This window comes from Zea mays, chromosome 1 (genome assembly GCF_902167145.1).
Source record: "Zea mays cultivar B73 chromosome 1, Zm-B73-REFERENCE-NAM-5.0, whole genome shotgun sequence".
Classification (NCBI taxonomy): domain Eukaryota; kingdom Viridiplantae; phylum Streptophyta; class Magnoliopsida; order Poales; family Poaceae; genus Zea; species Zea mays.
Window position 1 is genome coordinate 6,972,972 of NC_050096.1, and position 20,826 is coordinate 6,993,797.

Below are 20,826 nucleotides of genomic sequence, written 5' to 3' on the forward strand. Positions count from 1 at the left end.
GACGATGTCGTTTGGACCGGTGAACCAGCAACACAGGCGCGCCCTCTACTGCAGCGGCGCGATCCGGCGCTTCAAGAAGTCACCGACCACATGCATCGACGTCAGGCCATCGGTTGCCAGGGTCTTGATCCTGTCCAGTACGGGCTCGAACTCCGGCGCCAGCGACGGCTTGGCCCTCCATTGCTTCCGGTCGAGCCTTGGCCCATCGCTCGGCAGTGCGAGGCGGTCGTTGACCTCGGTGCTGACGATCACCCAGTTGGTGCGCCAGTTTTCCCACCTCGCGTCACCGAGGGAGGAGATGTAGGCGCTGGCCGAATCTGGCCTTGTCTGGAAGTAGTAGGCGCCGAGATGGTCCTTAGCCTTCTCGGACTTCACCAGCACGAAGAAATGGCGGAAGAGGGAGGTACAGGGCGCCACCCCCACGAACATCTCACACAGATGGGCGAAGATGGCCGCCTGGAGGATGGAGTGGGGCGTGAGGTGCTGAAGCTGAAGGCCGAGCTCCTCCAGCAGCAGCAGGAAGAAAGGCGAGATCGGCAGCGCCAGCCCGCAAGAGAGGTAGGAGATGAAGAGCACGAACTCCCCGGTGGCGAGATCGCCGAGGGGAGTGGCGCCAGCGTGGATCCTTCCAGCGAACGCCGCCACGCTCCATCCGAGCAGGTTGCGCACCAGATTGAGTGCCCCCTCGGACTGGAAACGCTCGGGATGAATCAGCGAGGCCATGGCGACTACGGCGGTGGAAAGCAGAAGAGCGCAAATGCAAAGGGGCGCAGAAGGCTCGGAGGCGAAAGGGCGCAACAGTAGGAGAGAATGCAAAAGCGTAACTACTGCATGCGGGGAGAATCCCTTTTCAAGGAAGACTCCTCCGCTCGCGCCCTAGGAAATCCCGTCCGACACACACCTAGCGCCCAAGCGACCCAGTCACTGACATGGGGGCCTGGGCCCACAAGTCATGTAGCTAGTATGCCGGTCTTCGAGTGCGAAAGAAGCGAACCGTCACACGGGGAGCGAACCGTCGTGCGCGACCGTGCACTGCCTCGGGGCCGTTGCGGAGAGATATTCATTAACCAAGGCGGCGACAACGAGGCGCCCCGCGCGTGGCCCGATGGAACCACCAGACATGGGGCCGTGGGTCAGTCAGCCGCAGGGACAGATGTGGCAGTTGACGTGACCGAGGGTGGACTGACAGCGCGTGCGTCACCAGATGCACTGAGTTAATGCGGCGCGCGCTGAGGTGGCGCCCCAGTCACTGGTCATGCCATGTTGACGTGAAGTACAAGTTTTGGCCCCACCTGCAGGCTCGCATCCTCCCCTGAGGTGGGCCCGGGGGCCACTGTCAGTACCCTGAAACTAGGGTACCCCCTGCTACTGTACAAAGATGCAGAACCCGCACGACTATCCCTTAGTCGCATGGCAGAAGTGCTGTGTGGGATCAAGCTGCGCCTCGCCCCAGCCGCGAGCGGCTACTCTGGGTCCACAGCAGCGCCCGACCCCACCACATGGGCGGGTCCGAGGCCGTCACGAGTCCAGAGAAGGTGACATACTCCAAAGCATCAACAGTGAGTCCGGACCCCCACGGGAGAGCGCCGGACCCCCGGATGTACAGTGCGGACCCCCAAGGATGGTCCCGGACCCTCGGATATACAGTCTGGACCCCAAGGTTGGTTCCGGACCTCCACGTGTGCAAGCCGGACCCCTGGAATGGGATCCATACCCCTCCGTATGGGGTCTGGGTCGCCCTCAGTGGGGTCCCAAGGTCCAGGACAGAACGTACACGGGCTTTGGGCAGGACCCAAGCGGGGGTCCCGTGCCGACACGTGTCCAGGCCCAGTCTAGTACGGACCTGTCCGCATATGCCCCCCGCTCCCCACCCAGGCGGAGACCCGATGCTGCCATGTGGCCTACTGCTCGTGACATAAGCCAGCGGGTGGAGCCTGACATAAGGCCTCCGGGTTACGTGGCCCCTGCATTTATTGCGGATAAGGCGCGCTGCCTGCCCACTTCGCTGACAGGCGATGTGCCGCCTCAGCATTTAATGAGCCCTATCCATTCCGCAGGCGGCGTGCCTGTCCATTCCACTGGCAGGCGATGTGCCGCCTCCGTATTTAATGAGACCTATCCATTCCACTGGCAAGCAGCGACCTATCAGTCCCATAGGCGGCACGCCTGTCCGTTCCACTGGCAGACTGCACGCCCATACTGCCGCGTGCACTACGCCCATCATTACTCGTGCATTACCAAGGAAGCTGCCGCCGCATGTCAACGCTGCGCGGGCTACGAACATCTCGGCGCCTGGAGATTGCTCTGCGTCACCTGCATTAGTTGCTCTAGGTATTCCATCCATTATGTTCTTGGGCCCACATGTCGGGGCTCAGCACCCTTGTAAGTGCCCCCCTTGGGCTATAAAAGGGAGGGCACACGACATTACAAGGCAGTCTCACTTAGACGCAACTTAGACACAACTCAAGCTCACAAGTTCTCAAGTGCTCAATACAACACACAATGGAGTAGGGTTTTACACTCCGGTGGCCTAAACCACTCTAAATCCTCATGTTCACTCGTGTTCTTCGATCATTTAGCAAATAGGCAAAACGCTTAGGCCCCCTCCTCATCTTAGGATTTAGGGCGGGTGCGTTCCGCCACCCGACCGGAGATTTCCTCTCCGACACTCTCCAAGTCCCAAACTCATTCCAAAGACTTAGTGGCTTGTGAGAGTGTGACATTTGTGTTCATTTGAGTTCTTGTCGCTTGGATCGCTTTTCTTCTTCCTCTATTCTTGTTCTCAAGCAACTTGTAATCAAAGCAAGAGACACCAATTGTGTGGTGGTCCTTGTAGGGGTCTAAGTGACCCGTTTGATTAAGGAGAAAAGCTCACTCGATCTAGGTGTCTGTTTGAGAGAGGGAAAGGGTTGAAAGAGACCTGGTCTTTGTGACCACCTCAACGGGAAGTAGGTTTGCAAGAACCGAACCTCGGTAAAACAAATCACCGTGTCATCCGCTTCATTTGCTTTTGATTTGTTTTTCGCCCTCTCTCTCTTGGACTCGATTTTATTTCTAACGCTAACCTCGGCTTGTAGTTGTGCTTAAAGTTTATAAATTTCAGATTCCGCCTATTCACCCCCCTCTAGGCGACTTTCATTGTGCTCGGGTATATATAGCTGAGTCCAGCGGATCGCGGTGGAGGCGATTACGGTCATACGTAAGCCTGGTGCCATGGATTTGCCAGCTCACGGTTTCTTGTAACAACTACGGGATCGACACAAGATTCTTTTGAGCCTACGGCAAGCTTAACCTAGGAGAAGGACCTAGGGAGGAGGTTGCACACGTCATTGGTGACAGATGGTGCGCGTATTAGCAGGGACTCGCTGGCCACCCTGGCCCACATGGCGTTGGTAGCGAGTGTTGCGCGTACATGCTAAGAGCGACTGGCGAGACGGACACGCGCTGGGTGATTGGTGGGTAGGGCCCACATGTTGGCGCTAGGGCAGGTGTGGGTTGGTGCGATGGAGGTAACTGGACCGGTTTGGGGAGTTTTTGCCCAGGCAACGCTTTTTCCCTTTTTATTTTCTTTTTTCCTTGTTTTTATTTTCTATTTCTTTTTCTATTAAGGATTTGAACTCAAATTCAGCATAATGTGAAACCCCAAATTTCATATCAAATGCATACAACAAAAAATCTAGCATGAGATGCATAGGCTCATTTTGTTTATCATTTGCTAATTAAGTTGATTACTAAAGCATGAGGATTTATATGGTGAATAAATAATCAAACACACATATCACCTATAATTAATATCTCCATTCTTTTATTCATCTATAATTTTGGGTATTACACCTGGTGAAACTATGAAGAAGGGGTAAGTTCCCAACACTTAGTCAATTGAATTACATGCTAATTATGTTTGTCTAAGTCATAAAAAAGCCCTAAAAAGCCAAAAGAGTTTGGAGAAGATAGGCTCAAAAGAGCCTAACTTGGTCTGTTTGGGCCGCACCAAACTAGTCTGGTGGTGCACCGGATTGAGTCCATGTGACCAGGCCAATTCCTCGGTCTTAAGAATCTTATTACAAAATTAACCGGACTGTGAACAACACTGGTTCAGTGCCAAACCGCTTCTCCAATGGCTACCTCAAACTTCGCCTAGTGATCAATGGATAGATGATGTCACTGGATGATATGGTGGTGCACGGGACTAGTCTGGTGCCATCTAGCTATGGAAAGTCCAAATTCTGATCTCAGACTGGGGTGCATGGACCCGATCTGGTTAATTTTGTAATAAAATTTCCGAGACCGAGCAATAGCCTAGATCTGTAACTTTCTAAGGAAGGAGGCAACGACTCCTAGGCCACTTGGGGCTATAAAAGGAGCCCCTAGGCGCCTCCAACCTGGACACAAGTACTCCAAGAGCACACCAACATTCCGACATACTACAACAACTCATTCTAGTGGTTTTAGAGAGATTCAAGCGCCAGTTCTGAGCCATTATTTTGATATTGTGTACTCGCGCTCTTGTCTTTGTGTTTCTTGCGTATGTTGTCGCAATTTGCTCTTATGTGTGTACTTTCTATCCCTCCCTTACTCTAATCTGTAAGATTGAAGCGACTCACCAAAGTGCTCATCGACGAGGGGGAGGCCTCAATATCATGTATGTTCATACCTTCGATGGACTAGGGATCGCATGCTCCGCGCTGCGACCAAGCACAACGTCATTCCACGGTGTTATCCCCAGGAACCATGCCTACCCGCTAGGACGGGTCACGCTGCCCATCACGTTCGGTGATCCCTCAAACTTTCACACCGAGCAGATGCAGTTTGAGGTAGTGGACTTTCTCAGATCCTACAATGTGTTGGGAATAGTCCCACATTGTGTGGTGAGGGTGGGCAAGCATGATTTATATGGTTGAGGGTGCAACCCCCTAAAAGGCTAGCTTTTTGGGGGGAGTGTTGGCCCAAGAGACCTAAAGCCCGCTGTTATGCGTGCGGGCGCGTGTGTCACGGCCCAATGGTCTGGGTGGGTGCGCCATATGTGCGAGCGGACCGACGGACACACCATGTGTCGGTGGTCCGGTTCCATCAATTGGTATCAGAGTCGTTCTCTTCATCAAGGGATTAACCGCCCAAAAAGATGGATCCTAAGGGCAAGGTAATGGTGATCAACGATAAGGAGAAGGAGACTTTCAACATTGATGAGCCAAAAGGTGACAAGCCCACTGATTCATGCTCAAATAACAATAGAAAGGATGGGAAGAAGAAAATGCGCATCAAGAAGATTATCTACTACGAGACCGACATCTCCTCTTCTTCACCAAGGGACGACGAAGAAGAAGACTCGTCCACGAAAAAGAAAACGATTAATCAAAATAATTCATTTTATTATTCCCACATTTTATACAATTCAAATGCATATTTGTTGTCTATTTCACTTGGTAAACCCCCCACTTTGACAAAGAGAACTACTCTTTTTGGAATCATAAAATATGTAGTAATTTATTTTCTCTCAATCCTAGCATTTGGGAAATAGTGGAAAATGGAATGCATTCTGATAGTAGCGATAATCCCATATTATTAACGAGTAAATTCATAAGAATGTTCAGGCTACTACTGTGTTGTTAGCATCTCTATGCAGGGATGAGTACAATAAAGTTAGCGGTTTGGACAATGTCAAGCAAATATGGGACACCCTCAAGTTTTCTCATGAGGAAAATGATGCCACCATGATTACAAATATGGATCTGGTGGAAGGAGAACTGGGAAGGTTCGCCATGAAAAGGGGAGAAGAGCCAACTGAAACCAACAACAAGCTCAAGGCCCTGGTGAACAAGATCCAGAGCTATGGGAGTACAAGATGGACGAATCATGATGTCATTCGACTCAAACTAAGGTCATTTATCGTTATTGATCCTCATCTTGTAAACCTCATCCGTGAGAATCCCAAGTACGCCAAGATGATGTCCGAGGAAATTCTCGAAAAAATCATAAGCGGGTGAATGATGGTAAAGGAGGCAAGGTACGTTGATGATATTGCCAACTGACCACTTCCTCTCTACGAGCCGCAGCCCGTTGCTCTCAAAGCAACAAGCAGGCGCTACCTAACAAGGTGGCACAAGTGTAGGCTGCCCGACTCAATAAGGAAGAAATGACGCTTGTAATCAAGTGTTTCAAGATCGCATTGAAGAGACACAAGGAATACCCTAATAAGAACAAGTCAAGGGGAAAACGTCTTGCTTCAAATGTGGTAAGTCTGGTCATTTTATTACGCAATGTTCCGATAATAAAAATGACCAGGTACAAGAAAAGAAATGAAAGAAGGAAAAGAAAAAGAATTATCAGAAGGCAAAGGACGAGGCTCACATTGACAAGGAATAGGACTCGGACTGCTTTTCATCCGACTCCGACGATGAGGGACTTTTTGTCTCCACCTTCGACAAATCCTCCCTCTTCCCCAACGAGCGGCATACCTGCCTCATGGCTAATGAGAAGAAAGTACGTACACGAGACACTCCTAAGTATACCTCTTCTAGTGATGATGATTCTGATGATGAGGTAGATTATAGCGATCTCTTTAGGGTGTGTTTGGTTTGAGGTCAAAGTAGGATGAGGCGGGGCGACACCATCCCTCAATTTTTTGGGATCACGCCACCACCAAAAAATTACTCTGGTGTTTATCTCGCCCCCACTTGACTCACATCCAAAAACTATAGAAACTGTGGCCGTCCCCTTCCATCCTTCATTATACATCCAACCAAACATACCCAAAGTTGATAAAATTAATTAATTAATTGATGCCTTAATGAGAATGATAGATTGCTAGAGAAAAAAGAAGATATTCTATAAGAAGAACATGATAAGTGTGTTAATGCTGAAAAATCTCTAGATATGGAAATTAAGAAAAATGAATTACTCTCTTCTGAGTTATCTGGACTTGTTTGAAACTGCTCCACAAACTCTCTCCTATAGACATTATGGTGCAACTCTAAAAAACAAGAGTTTATGGAGCATCTCTTCAGGTGCTATCTCAACTCCACCATTCTGTTTCGATTAGAGTTTGTAGAGCTATAATTGTTTGGCTGGGAACCATGGAATGCATAAAAAATTGGAGTAGAGTAGTCCTAAAGAAACTAGAAATCAACTGTATTAAGGGTTGTTTGGCTAAAAGATGATTGAAGGGAATTGACAAGAAAATTAGTTCATTTTCTCTCACCCCCTCCAATCCCCTTCTAATCAAACAAGCTCTAAGGGTTTATTTCTTTGGCATGTAAAACAGATTGCCCATCAGCCATGCAGCACAGCTCCATACATCTGAACGTTTAGAAATGCATATTGCAGCAAGCAAAACTGTTTATATGTTAAACAAATATGCCATAAAAGTGTTCAGGATAATTAGTCCTAGGTCTTAGAGTTTTGTAATGGCCGATTCGCTCAATCATCCATAGATTGTCTCCAACAGATCGTGCATATGATCGTTGAAAAATATTATTTTGCACTATAAATCATTCTGTTAACATAGTGAAATTTAAAATACTAGAAGTGATGAAAGATAAGATGAGTAAGCTATTGAAGACAACCTTATGTCTTAGCCATGGCACACTTTCTATGCACATTTTTTCATCCTTGAATATTTTGTTTATTTTCTTATTTTATCTACCCACCCTTTGCTAATAAACGTCACTGAGATCTCACAAATAAATGAGCTATCATTTTCAATGCACTGTAAATGGCACACTATAAATGAGCTACTTTTATCTAGCCCCTGCATGCAATTCTGCAAGAGTCACTTTAGAATCGAACCAAGTGTTGCTCACCCTTTAGGTTACAAAAGCTATTAGATGTTTAGAAGAAATGGAGGCCGTGGTGCAATCTAAAGCTAGATGATCAGAAGTTAAGGACGTGGACTATCTCAACCAATTCAAGAGCTTTGTTGTTTATCCATCTTGTAGTCCACCATTACCTATTTGCTCCTCTTTTGTGAAGTAAAAAATACAAACGGTAATTGCTCCTTCGTACACACATGTAAATGGGGTATAAAAAATGAAAAGTAGATAAAAACCATGGACTTCGCCAAGAAGAAGGGAAGAGTGGTTGCTTGGAAGATGGCAATAAACGGAACAGTGACTGCGACGTAAAGAGTTGCGGGAGATATAAAACGAGACCAAACTCCTCATCGCACTGACAGGTGGGTCGCACTGCCTTCTATTCCAACGAAAAAAACAACCACCCACACGACCCTGGGGCACCCACCAATCGGGTCCGGCCACGGCACAAACGCGCCCGGTCCCACCCCACCAAACGCGCCCGCGGCCGGCCGATCCGACTCGCAACAACGCGGGGAGCTTTATCCCCCTCTCGTTTCCATGTGGGGCCCTATACAGACCGGACCCGCATGTCATGACATACTGGGCCCCAAAACAGCCGAGCAGACCGACGCAAACCGAAAGACCCCAGGGGAAAAAAATACCAAACGCACGCAAAGCCACACGCACCTCGACCCGTTCCCAGGCCATCACACCACCAGCACCACCTCGTCCCCCGTACCTGCCTCGCCGCCGCCGCCGCCTCCTGCCGGCCTCCGATGGCGAAGACCCGCAAGCCTCCGGCCCCTCCTTCTCCGCCGCCGCCCCCCGCAGAAACGCCATCCCCGCAGCGGCGGCGCAAGAAGAAGGGCCGCCCGTCCCTCCTCGACCTCCAGCGCCGCAGCCTCCGCCTGCAGGCCCAAAACCCTAGCCCCGCCGCCTCGCCCACCCGCCGGGACCCCAATCCCTCCGACGACGATGAGGACGGGACCGGGAGCGGGCGGCGGCGGCAGAAGCGCCTCAAGAGCGTCCTCTCCGGCGTCGTCAAGGTCGGGGCCCTCCCTATCTCGCGCCAAATTTTCGAAAATTGCGGGCTCTGGGGACCTCCCCGAGGGGGTTTTGGCCGCGGGACACGCGGCGATGCTGAGATGTAGTGGTTGGATCTGCGGTTCGGGATTTTTATTGTGGGTGGTGGGGGTTGTGGTACGGCTCGCCTCTGTGGCGGGGAATCTAGCGGGGATCAGTGGTGTTCTGATGGTGGTATCTGCGGATTTTTAGCTCTGGGAGGGCGGTTGCTTTTTTTTAGGTGGGTTTGGAATTCCTTTTGGCGCCCCTCGAGTCCGGCCGGCCTAGGGATCTTGACCCTCCTCACTGGCTAGCGCTTTAATCCTTACCTCGGAAGGAATAGTGGGCGGATCTGACACGTTTTGGCGGATTTGACCTTTTTCTCCTACTGATGGAGGTGTAAGCATTGTCCGGACGGCGCGCGACAGAAAAAGGTCGCCGTTTTCAGTGCCGACTGCTGCGGAACTTGCTGCAACACTAATTTCCCTGCAATTCCCACTGCATGATGCGACCGCTGGCGCCCTTACAAGCATAAAAGAATGTGTTTATTGTGGTGGATTCCTGTTCTGATTGCCGTTGTTTCGCTTCTTTGATGCTGCAGGAGGAGCAGGGGGAGGGGAAGAAGGATGCAGCGAAAGCGACGGGGAAAGGTAAGACTTGGAGGGAACCAAAGCATTAGCGTTGAAGTGGTTCAGCGATTTGAATTTTTCGTTGATTAACGTTACTTGCGCTCGTGGGAGCAGAGGACGCTGCGTCGGATGGTGGGCCCACGGGGACTCCCCTCCCAGACAAAAAGTTGCTACTCTTCATCCTCGATAGGCTCCAGAAGTGAGTGCCCTGGCCCCATCCTGATGTAATTCTCGTCCAATAACGATTGGTTCGGTTCCATGTGCTTACTTACCTGTATTCCTTGCACTGCTCTCAGGAAGGATACTTATGGAGTTTTCTCGGAGCCTGTCGATGCAGAGGAGGTGAGTAGTGGAGCTCAGGTTCTGTCTTGTTTTCAGATGGGAACTCGGATGCTAAGGCTGGTGTTTTTATGTGTACCTGCAGCTTCCAGATTACTTTGACATTATTGACCATCCAATGGACTTCTCAACAATCCGTGAGAAGCTGTTGAATGACTCGTATTCTAAGTTGGAGCAGTTTGAGGTATGCTGTTTGATTTTCTTTTGCCAGTTCTTTTGTTGTTGGCTGTGTTGGTGTTTCTTTTTTGTGTTATATACCCGCTTTCATTTGATCCTTTGGCTTAACTGAAAGTTTTCTACCACCTTCTTTGCTTTCATGTTTCCTTGTCCACTTCACTCGTATAACCTTTGAGCCTACTGTTTTCTTCTTACAACCATAATATACCTTTGCCTTTTTCAAATCAATCCTGTGTATAATGAACTAGTGCATAATATTGTTTTACCTGTCTAGCTTTCTTAACTTCCATCCTGGGAACTTGATACTGCTTGTTGGTACTGTTAATAGAACATGTGAGTTTTTGCTTTCTGAACTTGGATGCACCTCAGCACCTGACAGAAATTCTTGATCAACGTGAGATGCAATACGTCTCTACAGGGGTGGACCTAGGTAAAAAATGACAAGAAACACACTAAATATGATTATCAAGTTAGCCTTATATTTGGTTGTGTGTGAGGGCCTTGTGATCCATTTGTGTGGGGGCACTCATAGTGAAAAATTGGCATGTAGCACTACTTGCAATTTTTGAGTGGCAAATTGTGCCTTCACTCAACGTTACTTGGGTCTGCTCCAGTATCACTATATGTTTACTTCCTCTATTTCTTTCTGTTTTTACCGGGGACCAAAGTGGGCTCATACCATATGAGTTAATGTCCTTAATGAAATGTACCTCTTGGAATGGGATGTAGACTTGCAGAGACTTCCTGGGTTAGTGATTTAATGATTGCTTGCACCATTGCTTAGAGAAAAGAATTCCATTGAACTTCAAGATTTGGAGTTTTTGGACCTATTCCAAATCCAAAAGAGTATTAATTTATCAAACTCCAGCTTATACTGCCTGATGATAATAGTTATTGGTTAATAATTGACTTGACATACATGGTTGGGAGCTGTACTCAGTGCTCAATGTTTTTTTTCTTGCAACATATGCAGATAGGCTGCTTAGACTGGTAGGACTGAAGTTTCACTGGAATAATTTGTCCAAATTATTATAAACAATAACCCCTGAATTGATTACCATACCTATTCACACCGGTTCCATTAATAACAAGCATCCTTTTTTAAAAAAAACTATCAGTAACTGAAGAGCTTTTCTGATTCACAGTGGCACTGTACTCCTTGCATGTTTTTAATTTCATTTTCATATATGTTACTTATATGTGGGCTTAAATGCATATGGAATTATTTGCTCTTTGTAACTCCCAGCTTGATCAACTTCAACTGACACAGGGTTGCACTGAATGCTGTATGGCTTTGTTGAATTCTATCTTGATATAAAATATATAAATATAATATAATGTTCGTTGTGATTTTTTTGGGGGGATATCAAGTGTGCTGGGTCTTGCCTTGTATTTTAAAAATTGATATGTTTAATTTTGCACAGCAACTCTGGGTATTTTTTTCTTATACAGATTATATTATACCCAAGATTATTTGGGTGCAACCTTTCTAGCAAATCATAATGAAGTGTTGTGTTTCATTACTGCAGATCTTCTCTTGATATCTTATGTTTGTCTGCTTTTGCAGGATGATGTGTTTCTACTCACATCAAATGCCATGTCTTACAATTCAGCTGATACAATCTACTTCCGACAGGTATTTTTGTACTAATTTGAAGTACATCTGCTGTTTGTTATTAGATTATATAATCCATCTTGTCAGATATTGCATGCACATGTATCACCTGGACCATGTTTGTTTTCTGGTTGCTTGTCTCTTGTTCAGCTTTGTGGGATATTTTTCCAAAAAGCACCTTTTATTTTTATTTCCTTATTATATTTATCTGTCTCTGAACTTCATGTATGTTATAAGCTAAACACAACGTGTTCAACTGATTGCTAGTGCAATTAGTTCTTGGATATTGAAGGGCTACCTGATTTATTTGAAAGTTAATGCACAAACTGAACCTCAATTTGTTTTTTCCTGAGCTTGTCTCAAAATCTAGCAAGATATTATACCATCACAGAAGACATTCATATGTTGTTTCTGTGCAAACTATACTGAATGTATCTGCACATAGTTAGCCCAGATCCTGTTTTCTGAACATTTTCTGCATTGTGGACAAGTTGCCAATACTGTCTTCTTACTGTCTAGCCTTCTACTCACATAAAGTATTCAATAATGTCCCTAGGCACGGTCTATTGAAGCTCTTGCCAAAAAGGATTTTGAGAACCTGAGGCAACCCAGTGATGAAGAGGAACCCAAACCACCAGCTCGAAGGGGTAGGCCACCGAAGAATCCCAAGACAGAGGGTGATGTGTCACCAGACCTATCTAATGTGAAAGCAAATAAACCTGAAGACAATGTCGATACATTCAGAAAAAGGTCAACTGGAGACAGAACTCGAAATACAAATACCCCAATGAAAGATCTGTCCAGTTTTCACGATACGTTTGGTTCTTTTAGTGCAAAAAGAACAGATAAAATTGGTGATTATTCTGGTTAGTTTCTGCTTCTACTGGTAACTGATCATATGTTCTGCACAAGTGCTAGAATTTTGATTTACACACGTGACTTTATCTTCTACTTTTCTAGGTTCATCGAAGTGGGGAAAGAAACCTGTTAGTCTAGATGACGACCGCAGGAGTACATATGATCAGCACTATTCACGTAATAGCTCTCTGTTTGCTGCCCTGGATGATGAGAGGAAACTACTGGTGCCAGTAAGCATACTCCGATCAGATACAGTTTGTGGTCAAGAGCTACAGATTTCAATTTTTGGCTGACTTGTAAAACCTACCAACTTAACTATAGTTGATCATTGCAACCACCGTCGTATTTCAATCTATCCTTGCTGGAACTTGCTGTGCTAATATTTCTTGTTCTTTTTTTTTTGTTTCTTATTGTCTGAACCAGGTAGGGGTTCAGCAGCCACATGCATATGCTAGGAGCTTGGCACGATTTGCATCAAAATTGGGCCCAGTTGGCTGGGATGTGGCAGCAAATCGTATCAGAAGGGCACTCCCCCCTGGGACAAGTTTCGGCCCAGGATGGGTTGTAGATGGTGAACCACCTCAAAACTCTCAGTGGGCTCCTGCAGCATCGACTAATCCCTCCTCTGAGCCCACTGCTCCACCCAATATGCCATCCAAGAATGATGTACTCGATCACAAGTCTGGACCGTCTTCTAATGGGGATGTTACTGGTGAGGAGCATTTAACTAGAACTCAAACAGTGGCTTCTACATCAACAAGCTTTGATAAGAGCTCTGACATTTCCAGTAAAGTAACCAAGCTTGAGAACGGAGTTACCGAGTCATGTGGTGGTACGGACAATACGGGATCAGCAGCGCCTCCAATGCAGCAACACAGCCACAGTCGAGAAATCCACTCTAACATCAATGGCTTTACTGCTATGTCAAACGCCATGAGTCAGTACGCGGGGCAAGGGTTATTTGGATCAGGCATTCATATGACGCACGCCCAAGTGCTTGGGATGTTTTCTGGCATGAATGGCAAAGTCAATGGCTATATCCATAGGCACCCAGTAACTGCTGATAGTCTTAAAACAGCAGGACAGAACGGAGATGTTGGAAAGGCAACTGTGAACCCCGTGCAAAGCGCAGGCCAGGATCCAAAGACCGCGACCGAAAATAGCTCTGCTCACCCAGGCTTGAATTCCAGAGCCCAGTCATCAGGTTCCTCGCCTAGGGGAAAGCTGACAAATCCGAAGCACCCTGATCTGGCTTTGCAGCTATGAGCGCGGTAGTAGGCATTGACATAGTTTGGTTTAGTACTGTGATCTGTGACAGAGGCATGAGCTCCTCGAGCACTGCTCCTCCGGGCCTAATTCTCAAGCTTCCGGCACGCTGATAGACATTTGTAGCTTGCCAAGCGGTTGAAGAGGTAACAGATGGTTGGATTGTTGTCAGAGAATAATAACGCAAAGCAGCTGTTGCATGAGGCGGCGGCGGAACACCATGTAGGCCCCCCATTTTAATCATTTGACCCCCAGTGAGTTGTTGTAAAAGGGTAGGGTAGCTTCTGTACAGGTTCTAATCTTATTGGAGATGACAGTGTTTCGGATGAGGCGGCCGCCTGTTGTCCAATTTGTAACATTTATAGGAGGAAGTATACAGGCGAAAAAGGCAGTGAATAATTGTGCCTTTTGAAATGTTCGAACGGCCGATTGGCGACATGTTGCTGTTGTTTTGATTTCTTGTGCCTTTTGGGCTCACTCTGTCCACTGGATACGTTGGATGCTGGTGATTGGCATATATATGTAGGTCATGCTCTTGAGCCTTCTACTCGCTGTGATTCTTCTTCGCCTCGGAAATTAGTCACCAGCAAGGGCGCCCATATGGGTGTACACTGATTTACTGATTTACATTATAGATGTACTGTTTATAGAGTGAAGTTTAAAATAAAGAATAAGACACTGATTTACTGATTTACATTATAGATGTACTGTTTATAGAGTGGAGTTTAAAATAAAGAATGAGATAGAGAGTGTGATAGCCTTTATGCTGGTTTGCGCGCTTATCCGCTTGCATCCCAATCGAAGCATGAGACAGATACCTATTTATCTTCTCACAGTCTACTCCAGATCCGATCAAGTTCGCTCTTTGTTTTTTTTTTCAACTTCAACCCCATCAATTAAGCTCCGTCATTGTCACAATTAAAGCCCTTGGCAAACGAAACGTTCTAAGCATGTGTAATGGTCTGTTTGGTAGAGTTTTATTTGATTCTGTATTTAACCTGATTCTATGAGAGAGGTGATTCCGTAGGTGAAAGTGGGTTCTCTTGGATTCTTTAGCATAGACCTTTAAAATCACGATGAAGAATAACTTTACAGAACCAAGAGAAATTACCCGTTTCAGCTCTTAATCTTTTACTTTATTTTATAGAATCGTTTCGTAAAATCAGCAGAGAGTCACTTCTCTCTGAAAAAACTACTTGACAGACCTGCTGCTGGATCCAACAGAGAACCAGCTCTCTGAGCTTTGCCAAACAAGACCTAATAAGATGTCCAAATCACCTTTGGTTTCCCTTGGGCTTGCATGTCATCGGACATTTGATTAGGCATTTCCCACCAGTAAGCTTGTCAGGCTCCCTCGCCTTTCTACAGGAATGCATGTCTGATATCTCCCATCACAAGGGATCTTAAAAATTACTAATTGAGAAGGCATGAGTCACCACACTTTTTCTGATGTTGTGTACGTAAAATTTGTTCATAGGGATAGCCTTGAGGCGTATGAAACTGACGAGTGTACATCTATTTATACGCTTTGTGCTTAGTATCTCTTTCTCTCCACCACTAGTTATGCAGGTCAATACCAGTACCATGTCGAGGAATACCAGGTTGTTGTGACTGTGACAAGCTACTTAAAAAAGCCTCACTGCTCTACATGAGCAGAAGGCAACTTAACGCATATGAGATGTGAGCACAATGCCGTTAAATTCTGGAATATTCGCTTCCACATGGGTCAAACCCAGTACCCTTTGCTAGTAAATAAAACAGCTCTGGCTTGGTAGACCGTAGACCAAAAGAAAAAAAATGGGTGGATTGAAAACAAGATTTCGAGCAGAACCATGTAAAGAAAACTGAGTTTTGAGAGAATTCTGGGGAGAGCGTAGATTTTGTTACAAAACTCTGGCCAGACTAAAGTTCTATGCGTAAATGATCTTGAAAAAACGCAGCATGTTTTTTAAGTATCCCAACCACAGGATTCGATGCTTTAATAGAGATTTTTATGGGTGCTAGTTAAAGAACTACTGTGCAAGGACCACGAGAAAAATCATCGAGGTTGATTTTTTTATAATAAAAAACGAATAAAATACCTGTTTAGAGGACAACAAGAAAGTCATTCAGGATGCATTTGCCTTAAAGTGAGGTTAACAATAACCTAGAATCTTGGTTTTAGATGGGGAGATCACGATGAGTGCAGCTATATGCAAACACAAGGCCTAAAGAAAAAGGGTTAAGATAACATATGTGCAAGGGGAAACAAGCACTCCAGGGGGCTGCGCCACAAAAAAAAGAGGGGTCAAGGGCATATCTGCAAGAAAAAAAATGCGACATGGGGGTGGTATATGAATGCGCAAGAAGTTTTTTAAAGACAGCACAAGCCAGAAGGGGCATACCGCATCCACGTAAGGCTAACGCGGCCAGGGATCAATGCGTAAAATCTCAAACAAAATTTGGACGGCCAGGGATCAGTGCGTAAAAACTCAAAAAAATTTGGACCATTTCTCGATTTGTGCGTGTCATCCTTGCGCAGGGGCCATGCTAATCTTCTCTGTATCGTTCCAATTTTATCGGATGTCTCCGAAGAGACGGAGTGGTAGTCGCAGCTGAACTTATAAGCCGGTGTCTGCAATGCTCGCTGGCCGGTCTGGTGCTAAATCTCGGTTCGTCCCTCGTTTCCTTCCCCCGCAAGCCGTAACGACGGCGCCACGCCGCGTGGGCTGGATTCTTTGGTGCGGCCCAGATATCATGCGAAAAAGCAGACCACGCTTCGTGTTTTCCCATCCCACGTGCACGTCTTCGCTTTTGACGCATTATCCGGGCCGAGCGCACAGTCGACAGTCCTACTAGTGCCCTATAAATTACGCTTATACTTACATTAATTAATTAACTCTACAGGGAAACAGATTTACTTTATCATAAAATAGTGATAAATTTATATTCCGATACAAAGACGAATAGGTACAGTAATCACCTCTTCTTTTCCTCTCTTGAGACGTGGCATATATTTTTTTTGCCAAGAAACAAAAATACAATACGGCACTCGTGACTCGTGAACCATGAGTGAGTGCTCCATGTATGCATGTGTGAGGGCGCAAGCCCAACGACTCTTGCCATTTTATAAGGGACATTTACATTTCGCCCACTAGTCTGGACGCGCTGCTCAAATCTACCCCCGCCCAAATTCTCTAATCAGTTTTCCTCTCCCACCTCCACACTTTGCTCAGAAATCACCTCACGGCGCTATATTCTCCCGTCAAAGGCTCTTACAGGTGGACCCGACACCTTACAAGTGGGACCCGCTCCCCTTTCCCCTTTCCCCTGCTTCTCTTCCCAAATTGAAACGCACGCTCCCAGGTTCCCTGGCAGCGGCCCATCCATCGCCCTCCACCACTCAGCCGGCGAGCTCCTCGACGGCGCGCCCCGGCGAGCTCCTCGACGAGCTCCTCGACGGCGAGTCCCCGGCGAGCTCCTCGACGTGCCCTTCTCCGGCGCGCGGCACGGCAAGGGTGTCCAGGCGGCCATCACCGGCGTTCAAGGGTGTCCAGGCGCGGCACGGCGCGGGTCGCAGACGTGCGCGGGCAGATCCTTGCCGTGCGCGGGCAGGTCCCGGCGCTCGACGGCGCGCCCCGCAGCCGCAGGAGCCGTTCGCCCGGGCCGCACGGCAGGCGGATCTCGGCCTCCGCGGGCGCTCCGGCGGGCGGATCTCGGCCTGCGCGTGTGCTCCGGCGGGCGGCTTCTACGCGGGCGGATCTCGGCCGCCGCGGTGTGCTCCGGCTGGCGGATCTCGGCCGCCGCGGTGTGCTCCGGCTGACGGCTTCTACGCGGGCGCTTCGGCGGGCGGATCTCGGCCGCCGCGGTGTGCTCCGGCGGGCAGCTTCTACGCGGGCGAGCTCGACGCGGGGGTGGGCACGGCCGGGAGCAGCCAGCCGCAAGCGAGCTCGACGCGGAGCGAGCGCTTCTCCGGCGAGCTTCTCGAGAGGTAGCTTAACCATAACTTCGGGTCCTCAAATTCAAATTTAAATCTCCAAAACAGCTATTAGTACAAAGACCGCATTTTGCCTACACGAAAATCTGACAGACCAATTTTTGCATCCCCATTTAACTTGCAAGCAGCTAGCAGAGTAGGCGCAAGCAGCTAGCAGTTTTACCATTGAAGCTTTTAATCATGAAAAAAATGAATTTATATCTCGGGTTTACTCCCGGTGGATCTGAAATATATCGTGTTTTGATTGAAAAAAATCTCGCACAGACAGGCAGCATCCTCCAGTAAGCCCCAAACGTCGGTCGGCTCCTAGTGTGAGCATCCATAGAGAATGTCGCGTGCGAGCTCATCCAACAGATTGCAAGGTTTTCCCAGCTTCGACCATGTCCCTCTCGTCCAGTGTCCTGATTGCACCCGGTCAGAGCCATTGGTTAGGCTCAGGACGAAAAAATCAGAAAACGGCAACTACGGCAGAGAATTCGTAAAGTGCGAAAGCAAATCACAACCCGGCAAGGTTCATGATCATTTCCCTTGTTTGTTTACGTAGTTTATCATCCATCCTTTATGTCATGTGATTTTAGATTAATTCTGTGGTTTTTGTGTTGTTATATTAGATCCTTAAGAAGTGCAACTTTTTTATGTGGATGGATGAGTACATCGAATGGTTGCGCTTGAGTGGTATGACTAAACAGACACGGTCCAGTTTTGAGCAAGAACAAGGTGCTACGCAATTGATGGTGAATAATTGTGGAGCAGAGTTATGTGGTGCAGATAAAGGAGATGTGTCTGTGAAGTTGGACATTCTAGCAATTGAATTGATGAAGATAAATGGCAACCTCAACAAAATTATTTACATTTTAGTCATTTGTGCTTTTATGATATTTGTTGTTTTACTTTTTATTATGAACCAAGGTGGTAAGCACTAGAAATTTGTAAGCTCTATGCACTATGGATGAACTATGGATGAAGTAAGTTGTAAGCACTATGGATGAACTATGACATCAAATAGCTAACTAATGAAGAATCCAATAATATTTATTTGGGAAGGTATCATAAATGTTATTGTTTTACTATATAAATTTGGTTAAACTTATTATAGCAATTGGGCCAGAAGAACATGTCAGATTCAGCGTAGCAAGTAGACAAGTTATAGCAAACGGCAACCCTGGTGCATACTCGGCGTCCTGGCTGCTTGCGCCGGGCTGGGAAAAAAGTTGAAAAACAAAAAAAGGTGCAGGCGCCGGGCTCGAACCTGCCCCGCTGCACTGCGAACCAGAGCCATATCACAGTGACCAAGTAGACAAGTTAGATGTTCGAGTATCATATGCAAACGGTATTACATAACCTTACACATCCAAATTCCTTTTAGGCCCAAAATTAAATAAATAAATACCAAATATTGTCAAAAGTGAACCATTAGTTCATCTAATCATTTATGACTTACTTCATGTAAAGAATCCACCTTTTTTATTATTTATTGGTTTATATGGTTTAAATGACTTTTAGGACCGAAAATAAATAAATAAATACCAAATATTGTCAAAAAATAGTGAAACTTGGCGGGGAGTCATAATTTGGACCTAGTTGCTTGAGATAAAAAGACCATGAGGTTTTGCAAAAGTGTAATAATAGGTGCTTCACAAATGGACACGTCTCTCCCTAAGTTTCATAACATTCAACTACAACGTCACTCTTTGAGCTATATTCCTTACTTTTTCCTTTGTTTTGCTTCAAAAGTGAACCATTAGTTCATCTAATCATTTATGACTTACTTCATGTAAAGAATCCACCTTTTTTTATTATTTATTGGTTTATATGGTTTAAATGACTTTTAGGACCGAAAATAAATAAATAAATACCAAATATTGTCAAAAAATAGTGAAACTTGGCGGGGAGTCATAATTTGGACCTAGTTGCTTGAGATAAAAAATTGAGACACATAGACAAAAGTGTGCAACAAAATGGCCACGTCTCATATATGCAACAAAATGCAAAAAAAAAGAGAGAAGGGGGAATCGAACCCAGCACCTAATGTATACTGCACCTCTGAACGGACCACTACGCCACACGCCTGTTTCTGTTGAAGAGACAGAAAATGGCTATGTGACCAGAAAGCAGTGCGATTCAGTTCAGAAACACACGCCAGACCACTACGCCTGTTTCAGAAACACAGCCTGTTTCAGTTCAGAACAGTTCAGAAATTCATAAACAGCAAGATACCAGTTCAGAAATTCATAAACAACAAGAAATTCAAGACTAGTACCATTACAGCAAGATACCAGTTCATTATTCATAAACAGCAGCATTACAGCACCATTACAGCAGCATTACAGCAAGATACCAGTTCATAACTAGAAGAAGTGCATAACTAGAAGAAGTGACAGCTGAATACAACCCATGCTACATAAGAAGTTGTTTCATGCTCTTAGTCTTCCTTGCTATGTTAAGTCGCTTGCTCCTTGTGTTATTTGCTGGACTATCTTCAATTTTACTCTTTTTCCTCCTCTTCCCTCTCTTCTCCTTAGGTGGACTGATTTCCTCCTCTTCCTTCTCTTCTCCTTGTGGAACTTCTTCAATTTGCATGGTAGCAGGACTATTTTCCCTGTTCAACAAACCAAAGGTTAACGATGAGAACAATTTCAAGACTAGTACATAAGCGACATTATACAACCATTACCTAGTTACAATGACATTGAATGGCGGCGCTTGTGGCACTTCTTCAATTTGCATGCTAGGAGGACTATTTTCCCTGTTCAACAAACCAAAGGTTAACGATGAGAACAATTTCAAGACTAGTACATAAGCGACATTATACCACCATTACCTAGTTACAATGACATTGAATGACGGCGCTTGTGGCGCTTGACGGCGCATGGTAGGGGGACTATTTTCCCTGGTTACAATGACATTGGATGGCGACACTTCTGAATTTTCTGCACCCCAATGTTGATCTTCTCCGAAAGCCGCATCCACGGCATTTTTGCATTTGCTAGCAAAATGACCGAACTCTCCACATCTTTTACATTTCCGCCTCCTAGGGCCAAGTCCAGTGCCCTCTGCACTTGATCTTATTCTAGTCTTCCTTGGCCTCCCTGGTGCTCTACTCTGTACTGGAGC

The 20,826-nt window shown here is 46.4% G+C and overlaps 1 protein-coding gene, 1 non-coding gene and 1 pseudogene across 2 annotated transcripts; 2 read left to right on the forward strand and 1 right to left on the reverse strand.

The window, feature by feature from the left end:
* Positions 1–7,682: 7,682 nt before the first annotated feature.
* On the forward strand, positions 7,683–14,253 carry LOC103631596 (bromodomain-containing protein 4). Its single transcript, XM_008652471.4, has 9 exons — positions 7,683–8,836; positions 9,454–9,502; positions 9,596–9,680; positions 9,778–9,823; positions 9,906–10,004; positions 11,565–11,633; positions 12,169–12,478; positions 12,573–12,700; positions 12,894–14,253. The coding sequence occupies exons 1-9, from the start codon at positions 8,567–8,569 to the stop codon at positions 13,734–13,736; spliced, it is 1,899 nt and encodes a 632-aa protein (XP_008650693.1). The 5' UTR covers positions 7,683–8,566; the 3' UTR covers positions 13,737–14,253.
* Positions 14,254–16,211: 1,958 nt separating this feature from the next.
* LOC111590676 (U6 spliceosomal RNA) lies at positions 16,212–16,314 on the reverse strand. The gene has a single exon (XR_004855718.1). It is a non-coding gene; the product is annotated as a U6 spliceosomal RNA (small nuclear RNA).
* Positions 16,315–16,783: 469 nt separating this feature from the next.
* On the forward strand, positions 16,784–18,726 carry LOC103644403 (translation initiation factor IF-2-like; annotated as a pseudogene).
* The last annotated feature ends 2,100 nt before the right edge of the window (positions 18,727–20,826 follow it).